Source organism: Nomascus leucogenys, chromosome 4 (assembly GCF_006542625.1).
Source record: "Nomascus leucogenys isolate Asia chromosome 4, Asia_NLE_v1, whole genome shotgun sequence".
NCBI lineage: Eukaryota > Metazoa > Chordata > Mammalia > Primates > Hylobatidae > Nomascus > Nomascus leucogenys.
The window spans coordinates 102901309-102913694 of NC_044384.1; the positions used below are offsets into that span (position 1 = coordinate 102901309).

The 12386-nt window shown below is 44.2% G+C and overlaps 1 protein-coding gene across 2 annotated transcripts in view; it reads left to right on the forward strand.

Annotated features, from left to right (window-relative positions):
- PRKAR2A (protein kinase cAMP-dependent type II regulatory subunit alpha) overlaps positions 1 to 12386 on the forward strand; it is a 99379-nt gene that overhangs the window by 71975 nt on the left and 15018 nt on the right. For both annotated transcript variants that reach the window (XM_003257025.4, XM_030811833.1), the window contains 3 exons: positions 2162 to 2315; positions 10200 to 10301; positions 10475 to 10549. In XM_003257025.4, the coding sequence (XP_003257073.1) occupies positions 2162 to 2315; positions 10200 to 10301; positions 10475 to 10549 (331 nt within the window). The remainder of the gene's footprint in view (positions 1 to 2161; positions 2316 to 10199; positions 10302 to 10474; positions 10550 to 12386) is intronic.

A 12386-nucleotide genomic window follows, 5' to 3' on the forward strand; every position in this document is an offset into this window, starting at 1 on the left:
TATGTTTCCCTCAGTGGTATGTTGAGAGTGCCTATTTCTGCTTGTCAGTTCTGATTTTTTTTTTTTTAGCTATTATTGCCAATCAATAGATAAATAATTGTATCATTTGTTTGTTTTGTTTGCTTGTTTGTTTGTTTGTTTGTTTGTTTGTTTTGAGACAGAGCCTCGTTCTGTCGCCCAGGCTGGAGTGCAATGACGTGATCTCGGCTCACTGCAACCTCTGCCTCCAGGTTTCAAGTGATTCTCCTGCCTCAGCCTCCCGAGTAGCTGGAATTACAGGCACCCTGCACCCACCCAGCTAATTTTTGTATTTTTAGTAGAGACGGGGTTTCACCAGATTGGCCAGGCTAGTCTCGAACTCCTGACCTCAGGTGATCCACTCACCTTGGCCTCCCAAAGTGCTGGGATTACAGGCTTGAGCCGCTGCGCCCGACCTGCTTTCTTTGTTTTAATCAGTTGTATCCTAATTTTCAACAGACTGTGAAAGAAAACCCATGCACTCATATCAATACCTACAGCAAAGCATTTGACAAAACTCAACATCTTTTTGTGATGAAAATGCTCAGTAAACTAGCAACAAAAATAACTTTCCCTAACTAGACTAAAGGCATTTATTAAAAACCGACAGCTAACATCATATTTAATGGTGAAAAATTGTTTTTTTCTTACAACTCAGAATAAGGCAAGGATGTTTGCTTTCACCACTTCCACTTAATATTGTGCTGGAGGTTATAGTCAATGCAATAAAGCAAAGAAAAGGAAGAGGGGGAGGGAGGGAGGCAAGGAAAGATGGAAGGAAGAAAGAAATTGTGGCATAGATACATGATGAAGTACCATTTGACCATAAAAAAGAAGGAAGTCATGTCGTTTGTAGCAACATGGAAGTCGCTATATTAAGTTAAATAAGATAGATACAGGAAGACAAATACCACATGTTCTCGCTCACATGTGAGTGCTAAAGAACACTGATATCATAGACACGGAGAATAGAATGATATATACCAGAAACTGAGAAGGGTGGTGGGTGGATGAAGAGAAGTTGGCTAATGGGTACAAACACACAGATAGAAGAAATAAATTTTAATGTCTTTTTTTTTTTTTTCCTTTTTATGGAGACAAGTCTCCATACGTTGCCCAAGATTGTCTCAAACTCCTGGGCTCAAGCAACCCTCCCAGTTTAGCTTCCTAAAGTGCTGAGATTATAGGTGTGAGCCACTGCAGCTGGCAAGTTCTAATGTTTTATAGCATGGTAAGGTGACTATACTTGGGTGACAATATTTAGCATATTTCAAAGTAACTATTAATAGAAGAGAGGACATGAAATGATACTGACACATGGAAATGACATATATCCAAGGTGATGGATACCCCAGTTACCCTGACTTAATCATTACCCATTCTACGTATGGAACAAACACTCACGTGTACCCCATAAATTACGTAAAATATTACATATTAATAAAAGAAAAAAAATTAGGCTGGGCATGGTGGCTCATGCCTTTAATCCCAGTATTTTGGGGGGCTGAGACAGGAGGATTGCTTGAGCCCAGGAGTTCCAGACCAGCTTGGGCAACATAGTGAGACCCCATCTCTACAAAAATATTAGCCAGGTATGGTGGCACACGTCTGTGGTCACAGCTACTCAGGGGGCTGAGGTGAAAGGATTGCTTGGGGCCAGGAGGTGGAGGCTGCAGTGAGCCATGATTGTGCCTCTGCACTCCAGCCTGGGCGACAGAGCGAGACTCCGTCTCAAAAAAAAAAAAAAAAAAAAATTAGCCAGGCGTGGTGTTGCGCCCCTGTAGTCCCAACTACTCGGGAGGCTGAGGCAGGAGAATGGCGTGAGCCCAGGAGGTGGAGCTTGCAGTGAGCTGAGAGCCCGCCGCTGCACTCCAGACTGGGTGACAGAGCGAGACTCCGTCTCAAAAAAAAAAGAAAGAAAATTCCAAGAATGCCACAAAAAGGCTACTAGAATTAATAAGTGAGTTTAGCAAGGTTGTAGGACACAGTACAAAGTCAAAATACAAAAATATGTTTTTTTCATATACTAGCAAAGTTCCATTGGAAATCTCTTAAAACAACATTTTCTATTATATGTACCTGCCAGTTCTTAACATTTATTATCAGAAGTAACTAATGAAATTATTTTTTGTCATTCTTCTAGGGGAACTTATGACATTTTAGTAACAAAAGATAATCAAACCCGCTCTGTTGGTCAATATGACAACCGTGGCAGTTTTGGAGAACTAGCTCTGATGTACAACACCCCGAGAGCTGCTACCATTGTTGCTACCTCAGAAGGCTCCCTTTGGGGACTGGTGAGTGAGAGAAATCGTTCCCCTTGCAAGGCACAGTATTAATTCTCTTTCTGTGTCTCTGTCCTTGGGCTGTTGATTTACACTATATCTTACAGCCATCCTGGCTAACACGGTGAAACCCCGTCTCTACTAAAAAATACCAAAAAATTAGCCGGGTGTGGTGGTGGGCGCTTGTAGTCCCAGCTAGTCGGGAGGCTGAGACAGGAGAATGGCGTGAACCCGGGAGGCGGAGCCTGCAGTGAGCCGATATCGCGCCACTGTACTCCAATCTGGGCGACACAGCGAGACTGTCTCAAAAAAAAAAAAAAAAAAAAAAAACACTTTATTGTGATATCCTGATGTTAAATTAAGAGTGCTCCTGAAAGAGATACAGTGACTTAAGGATAGGTCACACACTTGGGGACTCAATGATTGAAAAACTCAAGAATAGATTTGTATAGGGGAATAGTAAATAATGGGGGGCCAGGCATGGTGACTCACACCTGTAATCCCAGCACTTGGGGAGGCCAAGGCAGGAAGATCACTTGAGGTCAGGAGTTCGAGACCAGCCAGAGCAACATGGTGAAACCCTGTCTCTACTAAAAATATGAAAATTAGCCAGTCATGGTGATGGGCGCCTGTAGTCCCAGGAGGCGGAGGTTGCAGTGAGCCAAGATCACGCCACTGCACTCTAGCCTGGGCAACTGAGCAAGAGTCCATCTCAAAAAATACAAAATCAAATAATAAAATAAGCCTTGGTGCCAACTACTGGTTCAGACCAAGATGGAATAGCCCTATTCCATGCTAGTGTTCTCACTTAAAAACTTAAAAACACACACACACAACTATGGACATAATATAGCAAACATAGGAAGACCCTGAAAGGTGGAAAGAAGAAGGCAGACTATCTAGGGATATTGGGGCTTGAGGAAAGACATGACAGTGAGTTCCCAGGTTCCCATATATCCCAGATGGGGTGCTGGAAAGCCTGAAATCCAGATCTTCCAACAGGTACATTCAACAAGAGCTAAACTCCATCTCAAAAACAAAAACAAAACAAAACAAAAGAATGAACAACTAAACAGAAAATCAGCTAGTGTCAGCTAGGATATAGAAGAACTTAACACCATTAATTAACAAAAGCTATTTGAAATTTATAGAACACTGCACACAGCAACAACAGAATGAACATTTTTTCAAGCCCATGGAACATTCACCCAAATAGGCCATATCCTGGAATATAAAATAAAACTTAAAAAATGTAAAAGATTTGAAATCAGGCCAACCACAGTGGCTCAAGCCTGTTATCCCAGCACTTTGGGAGGTTGAGGTGGGAGGATTGAGTCCAGGAATTTGAGACTAGCCTGGGCAGCATAGTGAGACCACATCTCTATTTAAAATTTTAAGAAATAATGAAAACTAAAAAAAAATGAAATCAGAATGTGTTCTCTAACTACAATTGAAAGAAAGAAACTAAAAATCAATAACAGATCTCCAGACACTTAGAAATTAAATAACATTCTTTTTGGTGTGAACAGGGGCTAACTGCAACCTTGACCTCCTGAGCTCAAGCAATCCTCCCACCTCAGCCTCCCAAGTAGCTGGGACTACAGATATGTACCACCACGCCTGACTTTTTTTTTTTTTTTTTTGTAGAGACAGAGTCTCATTATGTTGCTTAGGCTGGTCTTGAACTTCTGGGCTCAAGCTTGGCCTTCCAAAGTGCTGGAATTACAGGCATGAGCCACTGTGCCCAGCCAAATAACACATTCTTTCTTTTTTTCTATTTTGAGACGATCGGGGCTCACTGCAACCTCCGCCTCCTGGGTTCAAGCAATTCTCCTGCCTCGGCCCCCCGAGTAGCTGGGATTACAGATGTGTGCACATGTGCCACCACACCCAGCCAATTTTTGTATTTTTAGTAGAAATGGAGTTTCACCATGTTGGCCAGGTTGGTCTCAAACTCCTGACCTCAGGTGAACTGCCCACCTCGGCCTCCCAAAGTGCTGGGATTACAGGCAAGAGCCACCGCACCTGGCCAAATAACCCATTCTTGGATAATCTCTAAGACCAAGTCTCAGTGAAAACTGAAAACTGTATATTGAGCTGTAAAACCACCTTCTTTGTGGCTGGGGTATGAGGATTAAATACATGGGCATAAGAGAAGCGACTCCCTTAGTGCCTGGTACAAGGTGTTCACAGAATGATGGCACAAGCTCCCCATGGCCATGGTGCTAACTCACCACCCTTCTTTTCCTGAGACTTCCTTTCCTAAGACTCCTGTTCTATTTCCTTGCCTTTGGCAGTCGTTTCCTCTTCTTGCTTTCTTAGGTCGGTGACCTATCAAGATGTCCTTTTGGCCTCTACTTTTCTCCTGTTCATTCACTTGCTTTGCAAACCCAGACTCTTCCAAAGCTTCAATACCACCTCTAGGAAAGTAACTCACAGAAGGTCCTTTCCAGCCTGACTTCTTTGGGCCTCACAAGGCCTTGGAAATGCCTTCTGAGGTCGAAGTAGGGAGGATCTGGTGTCGTCACTGAGTTTTTCAAGTTGGATCCTACATTCCTGCTTTTACAGTGGGCAGCTGCCATCATGGCCTCTATGCTTAGTCTCTTCTGCTTTCTCTTGCTTTATTGAAAGTCAATAGAAGATTTCCTGGGAAATTCCTGCAGTCACAGGAGAGAGTAGCACTCCTTTTCTCTTTTGAACTTCAGGGCTGTTTGCTTGCCTCTGAGCACTTGCTGCCTGTGGGAATTTCCTCTTCACTGCTCGATTGGATGCTCCTCAAAGGCTATGTTGATGTCTGGTGCTTTTTTATATTCTCCACAGCCTTGGGAACTGGCCTTGCACCACATTAAGAGAGAGTTTTGGGAAGTGTTAAAGCATGCATAAAAAGGGGTAGAACCAGCTGGGTGTGGTGACTCATGCCTGTAATCCCAGTACTTTGGGAGGCCATGGTGGGCAAATCACATGAGCCTAGGAATTCAAGACCAGCATGGGCAACATGGTGAAACCCTGTCTCTATGAAAAATGAGAAATTAGCTGATGTGGCGGCACATGCCTGTAGTCACAGCTACTTGGGACGCTGAGTTGGGAGGATCACCTGGGCCCAAGAGGTCAAGGCTGCAATGAGCTATGATCGTGCCACTACACTCCAGCCTGCTGAGTGACAGAGTGAGACTCTGTCTCAGAAAAAAAGTCGCTTGCCGGGCGTAGTGGCTCATGCCTGTAATCCCAGCACTTTGGAGGCCAAGGCGGGCAGATCACCTGAGGCCAGGAGTTGGAGACCAGCCTGACAAACATGGAGAAACCCCGTCTCTACTAAAAAATACAAAATTAGCCGGGCATGGTGGCGCATGCCTGTAATCCTAGCTACTCCGGAAGCCAAGGCAGGAGAATCACTTGAACCTGGGAGATGGAGGTTGCGGTGAGGCGAGATTGCACCATTGCACTCCAACCTGGACAACAAGAACGAAACTCCATCTCAAAAAAAAAAAAGTTGCTGTAAGAGATATTTGTTGTGGTTGGGCGCAGTGGCTCACGCCTGTAATCCCAGCACTTTGGGAGGCTGAAGCGGGGAGATCATGAGGTCAGGAGATTGAGACCATCCTGGCTAACATGGTGAAACTCCGTCTCTACTAAAAATACAAAAAATTAGCCGGGCATGGTGGTGGGCGCCTGTAATCCCAGCTACTTGGGAGGCTGAAGCAGGAGAATGGCGTGAACCAGGGAGGCAGAGCTTGCAGTGAGCCGAGCTTGTGCCACTGCACTCCAGCCTGGGTGACAGAGCGAGACACTGTCTCAAGAAAAAAAAAAAAGAAATTTGTTGTTTTCTCTTTAGTTAGAAATTTGTTGTTGTTATTGTTGTTGTTGTTGTTGTTTTTGAGATGGACTCTTGCTCTGTCATCCTGGCTGGAGTCCAGTGGCATGATCTCGGCTCACTGCAACCTCCGCCTCCAGGATTCAAGCGATTCTTCCACCTCAGCCTCTCGCATAGCTGGGATTATAGGCGTGTGCCAACAGTACTGGCTAATTTTTTATATTTTTGGTAGAGATGGAAATTCACCGTGTTGGCCAGGCTGGTTTCAAACTCCTGACCTCAAGTGATCCACCCACCTTAGCCTCCCAAAGTGCTGGGATTACAGGCGTGAGCCACTGCGCCTGGCCGAAATATTGTTTGCTATTGCAATTGTACTAATCTTTGTTACACTGTAGGTGGATTTGTAAAATATTGGGAGTTAACTTTGCTGCTCTCTGTGTTTATTTTTTAATATTTATTTATTTATTTATTTTGAGACGGAGTCTCTGTCTCCCAGGCTGGAGTATAGTGGTGTGATCTCGGCTCACTGCATCCTCTGCCTCCAGGGTTCAGGTAATTCTTGTGCCTCAGCCTCCCAAGTAGCTGGGACTATAGGTGTACACCACCATGCCCACCTAATTTTTGTATTTTTAGTAGACACAGGTTTTAACCATGTTGGCCAGGCTGGTCTCGAACTCCTGACCTCAAGTGATCCACTCACTTTGGCCTCCCAAAATGCTGGGATTATAGGTGTGAGCCACTGTGCCAGGCCTTTTATCTATGTATGTGTGTGTGTGTGTGTGTGTGTGTGTGTGTGTGTGAGAGAGTCTGTCTGTCTGTCTGTCTGTCTATCTATCTATCTATCTATCTATCTATCTATCTACCTATCTAACTTTTGAGACGGTCTCACTCTGTTGGCCAGGCTGGAGTGCAGTGGTGCCCTCACACCTCACTGCAACTTCACCTCCCAGGGCTCAAGTGATCCTCCCACCTCTGCCTCCCCAGTAACTGGGACCACAAGTGCACGCCACCATGCCTGGCTAATTTTTGTATTTTTTGTACAGACGGGTTTCGCCATGTTGCCCAGGCTGTTCTCAAACTTCTGGGCTCAAACAATACACCCACCTCAGCCTCCCAACGTGCTGGGAATACAGTCGTGAGCCACTGTTCCCAGCCTGTATGGTTTTTTTTTTTAATAAATAAATAAAATATTGGGGTTTTTCTGTTTTTGTGGGGTTTTTTTGTTTTTTTTTGAGACGGAGTCTCGCTCTGTCTCCCAGGCTAGAGTGCAGTGGTGTGATCTTGGCTCACTGCAACCTCCACCTGCCAGGTTCAAGTGATTCTCCTGTCTCAGCCTCACTAGTAGCTGGGGCTACAGGCGCGTGCCGCCACACCCAGCTAATTTTTTGTATTTTTAGTAGAGACGGGGTTTCATCATGTTAGCTAGGATGGTCTTGATCTCCTGACCTCGTGATCCACCCGCCTCAGCCTCCCAAAGTGCTGGGATTATAGGTGTGAGCCACTGCGCCCGGCTTGTTATTGTGTTTTAAATAGAGTTGAGGTCTCACTGTGTTGCCCAGGCTGGTCTTGAATTCCTAGTCTCAAGCAATCCTCCTGCCTTGGTCTCCCAAAGTGCAGGGATTACAGGCATGAGCCACCACACACAGCCTAAAATATTGTTTTGTTTTTATTTTTTTTCGAGGCAGGGTCTCGCTCTGTTACCCAGGCTGGAGTGCAGTGGCATGATCTCAGCTCACTGCAACCTCTGCCTCCCAGGTTCAAGTGATTATCCTGTCTCAGCATCCCGAGAAGCTGGGATTACAGGCGCCCACCACCATGCCTGGCTAATTTTTGTATTTTTAGTAGGATGAAGTTTCACCATATTGGCCAGGCTGGTCTTGAACTCCTGACCTCAAACGATCCGTCTGCCTCGGCCTCCCAAAGTTCTGGGATTACAGGCATGAGCCACTGCGCCCAGCCCATTATTATACTTTTTTTTTTTTTTTGAGACAGAGTCTTGCTCTGTCGCCCAGGCTGGAGTGCAGTGGCGCAGTCTTGGCTCACTGCAAGCTCTGCCTCCCAGGTTCACGCCATTCTCCTGCCTCAGCCTCTCCGAGTAGCTGGGACTACAGGCGCCCGCCACCACGCCCGGCTAATTTTTTGTATTTTTAGTAGAGATAGGGTTTCACTGTGGTCTTGATCTCCTGACCTCGTAATCTGCCCGCCTTGGCCTCCCAAAGTGCTGGGATTACAAGCGTGAGCTACGGCGCCCGGCCCTACAGGCATGAGCTACTGCGCCCGGCCCATTATTATACTTTCTAACAAAATATATATATACATATAGTCCTGACAGCCTGAGGTGGAAGAAAGGTAGTTAACTTAGATACAAATAACTGCTTGCCCATTTAGGAATCTAAGACTAAGCAATTAACATTCTCACATGTATCTCCCTGCACATGTGTACACATATCTGAGAAGTGCCTGGCTTTGGTTAATTGCCTTCTGATCAGAATCCATTACTTACTAAGCCAGGCACAGTGTTGTGTACCTGTAGTCCCAGCTACTTGGGAAGCTGAGGTGGGGAGATCACTCGACCCCAGGAGTTCAAAGCCAGCCTGGACAACATTGGGGGACCCTATCTCAAAATAAAACAGAAGGAATCCATGACTTGCTAGAGTCAAGGTATCTTTCATATGCCTGCCTTCCATCTTGTGTATTCCTCCCATGTCTCTCCATTAACTTAAATCCTACCTCTCTTTCAGGCCCTAGATATTTTTGCTGCAAAATAATCTTTGATCACTCCTGCCTACTGTGATCTCCCCTTCTTACCTTGAAATTTATGTAGCACTTGTCTTCTGTAGTTTCACCAAGCACATTTCATATGCTCATGTGCTGTCTTGAACTGTAGACTTTTTATTTTTATTTTTATTTTTTTTGAGACACGGTTTCAACTTATGTCACCCAGGCTGGAGTGCAGTGGTGCAATCTCGGCTCACTGCAACCTTAGCCTCCTGGGCTCAAGTGATTCTCCAGCCTCAGCCTCCCAACTAGCTGGGACTACAGGCAAACGCCACCGTGCCCAGCTAATTTTTGTATTTTTTGTAGAGATGGGGTTTCACCATGTTGCACAGCCTGGTCTTGAACTCCTGAGCTCAAGTGATCCTTCTGACTCGGCCTCCCAGAATGCTGGGATTACAGGTGTGAGCCACTGCACCTGTCCTTGAAATGTAGACTTTTTATTCCTATGTATTTTGTTGTTGTTGTTGTTGATATTGTTGTTTTTGGGACATAGTGTCACTCTGCTGCCCAGGCTGGAATGCAGTGGTACAATCACAACTCACTGCAGCTTTGACCTCTCAGGCTCTGGTGAGCCTTTCACCTCAGCCACCCAAGTACAGACGTATGCCACCATGCCCAGGTAACTTTTTTTGTGTATTTTTTCGTAGAGAGGGTGTTTCACCATGTTGCCTAGGCTGGTCTCGTACTCCTGGACTCAAGCAATTTGCCCACCTTAGCCTCCCAAAATGCTAGGAGTACAGGCAGTGAGCCACTGCATTCAGCCAACTTTCATATTTTGATATTTTATATTATCTCCCCATTAAGATTGTAAACTTTTTTAGGGCAAGAACAATCTAATTGTTTTGGATTTTTAAAGTTTTTTTAAACCCTGGATTCTAAGGATTAAATGATTGTTTTATTCTCTCTTTTGGTGAGGTGTCTCTTTTTTTTTTTTTTGAAATGAGGGTCTCACCCTGTCACCCAGGCTGGAGTGCAGTGACACGATCTCGGCTCACTAGAGGTGTCTTTTTTGACATTGAACAGTGACAGTGAGCTCACAAATGTTTAGGTGTTTTCTGTTTTGTGTTCTGTTTATGACCCATAGGTGGCACCTACTGAGTGCTAGATAGCAAGCAACAGCATGTGGGCATCTGGCTGGCTCAGGCTACAGGTCCTTTTCTTTCAGTGATGACTCAAGATTGAAGTATCATTAAACACTTAACACAGTAACTTACCTATTCCTCTAATATTTGCCTTGGCCAGTTAATTAAATCATAGATGTTCCTGTACATAGGCATTTACTAGAATTTTCATATTCTTTCTTGTAGGACCGGGTGACTTTTAGAAGAATCATAGTGAAAAATAATGCAAAGAAGAGGAAGATGTTTGAATCATTTATTGAGTCTGTGCCCCTCCTTAAATCACTAGAGGTAAAGTGGCTTGAATAAGAATCTGTTCATGGGGATCAGGAAAAGCTTTTAAAACTATTCTGTTGTTAGGTTTTCAAATCATACTATTCTAATCCCATTTCTGTGCTGCATAGCTATCGTGACTTTCAATTAAGGTCTTTTCCTTTTATTTGTGAATTTGTCTGTTGTTTCAGGTGTCAGAACGAATGAAGATTGTGGATGTAATAGGAGAGAAGATCTATAAGGATGCAGAACGCATAATCACTCAGGTGAGTGAGGGCTTTACCCAGCTCCTTTCCTGGAAGTCACCCCTGAAGAACTAGTACATCATTTATCTCAAAAACTTCTTGCCGGACGCAGTGGCTCACGCCTGTAATCCCAACACTTCAGGAGGCTGAGGCAGGTGGATCACTTGAGGCCAGGAGTTCAAGACCAGCCTGGCCAACATGGTAAAACTCCATTTCTACTAAAAACACAAAAATTAGCTGGGTGTGGTGGCCCTCACCTGTAATCCCAGCTGCTTGGGAGGCTGAGGCAGGAGAATCACTGGAACCCAGGAGGCGGAGGTTGCAGTGAGTCGAGATTGCGCCACTGCCTCCAGCCTGGGCAACAGAGCAAGACTCCATTTTAAAAAAAAAAACAAAACTTCTATGTTCTCCCACTGTTGGGAGCTCTTATTACCAGGTAATAGATCATACTTCAGAGGACTATTATGTAGTCCTCTGAAGCTTATTGACGTCCATCTTACTGACACATGCAGATCTCTTGCTTCCGTTCACCTTTCCTTGGCTTCTAGTGTTTGTTCTTTGGATGTCATTTTCTTTTGACCTTAAGTAAGTTTCATCCATTGCTATTAGAACCTGGGGAAGGTTAAAGAGTTCTGCCCTCTAACTTTCTATATTTGACACAAAGGCATCCTTTTGGCTAATCTAACACAAATCAGAGTTTACAGTCTTAAGTGATTAACCAAATTTGTAAGATGTCTGGTATTTCCTTTGTGCATTTTTCTCGTGTTATTTTGGGATACAGTAAAGATTACTAAACAGTGGGCTAGATCATTGTAATGAGTACTGTCTAATAATTTTCTTTGTCCACTGTGTTTGTATTTTTAATTAAACATAAATAGTATTGGACTTTTCCAGGTATGAGCTTATCTGCCTATGGTTCTGGCTCAAGAGCACTGAGAAGATACATGGTTGGTCTAGGTTGGGTGATATGCTTATCCTAGAACCCAGTACTGAGACTACGAGGAGGAAAGGCTTAGATTGGTCAGGCGTGGGTCTTGTGGGTGGAGTTGGCGCCACTAGAACACAAGGACTAATCAGACTTACCATAAAAGAGGAGAAGAAAGCTCCCCTGGAAGAGATAAAGGACTAACAAAAATATGATGTCTACCCTGAGTCACATCTCTAAATGTATTTGTTTTCTAGGAGCTGTTACTATTAATAATTCTTTTAATTAGAAATTGGTATATTCAATAAACATTTATTAAGATAAGTAGGACCAGATATGATAAGCACTATAATGAAGGAGAGTATGAACGACAGTGAGAACATAGAAATGGAAGTAATACATATGGTTTCATCGAGGAAATGCCATTTGAGATGGGCTTAAAAAACAAGTGCAATTTCAATGTTTGGGATCAGGGAAAGGTCCTTCAGAGCAAGAAAACAATATTAGCAAAGGCCAGTGGTGTGAGCTGTGTTTCAGAGCAGGTATTCTGGTGTGGTAAGTATGTAGTGCTGAGATTCAGAAATGGGGGATCTTAACTGGCCACGTTTGCTTCTGAACCTAAGGTGCTTTAAGTAACATTCAAAGGACCTTCAAGTCACCCTGAAGGTTCTAGGCCTGTCTCATACTGGGTTTCAGGAAGTATGTCAGGAGATGTGAGAAGTCATAGTGTTTTCTTCATGGTCTGTGCTCTTGAAGATAGAGTACTATCTATCCTCAAGGTAGATAGGTAGTGGTACAGAATGGACATTAATTAAGATGATATTAAAAGGGGCTTATTATAGGTCCGTTTTGTCAATGTCTCTCACTGGACCAAGGCTTCTCAAAGTGAGGTCCCAGGACCAGCAGCAATCAGCATCATCTGAGGATGTTAGA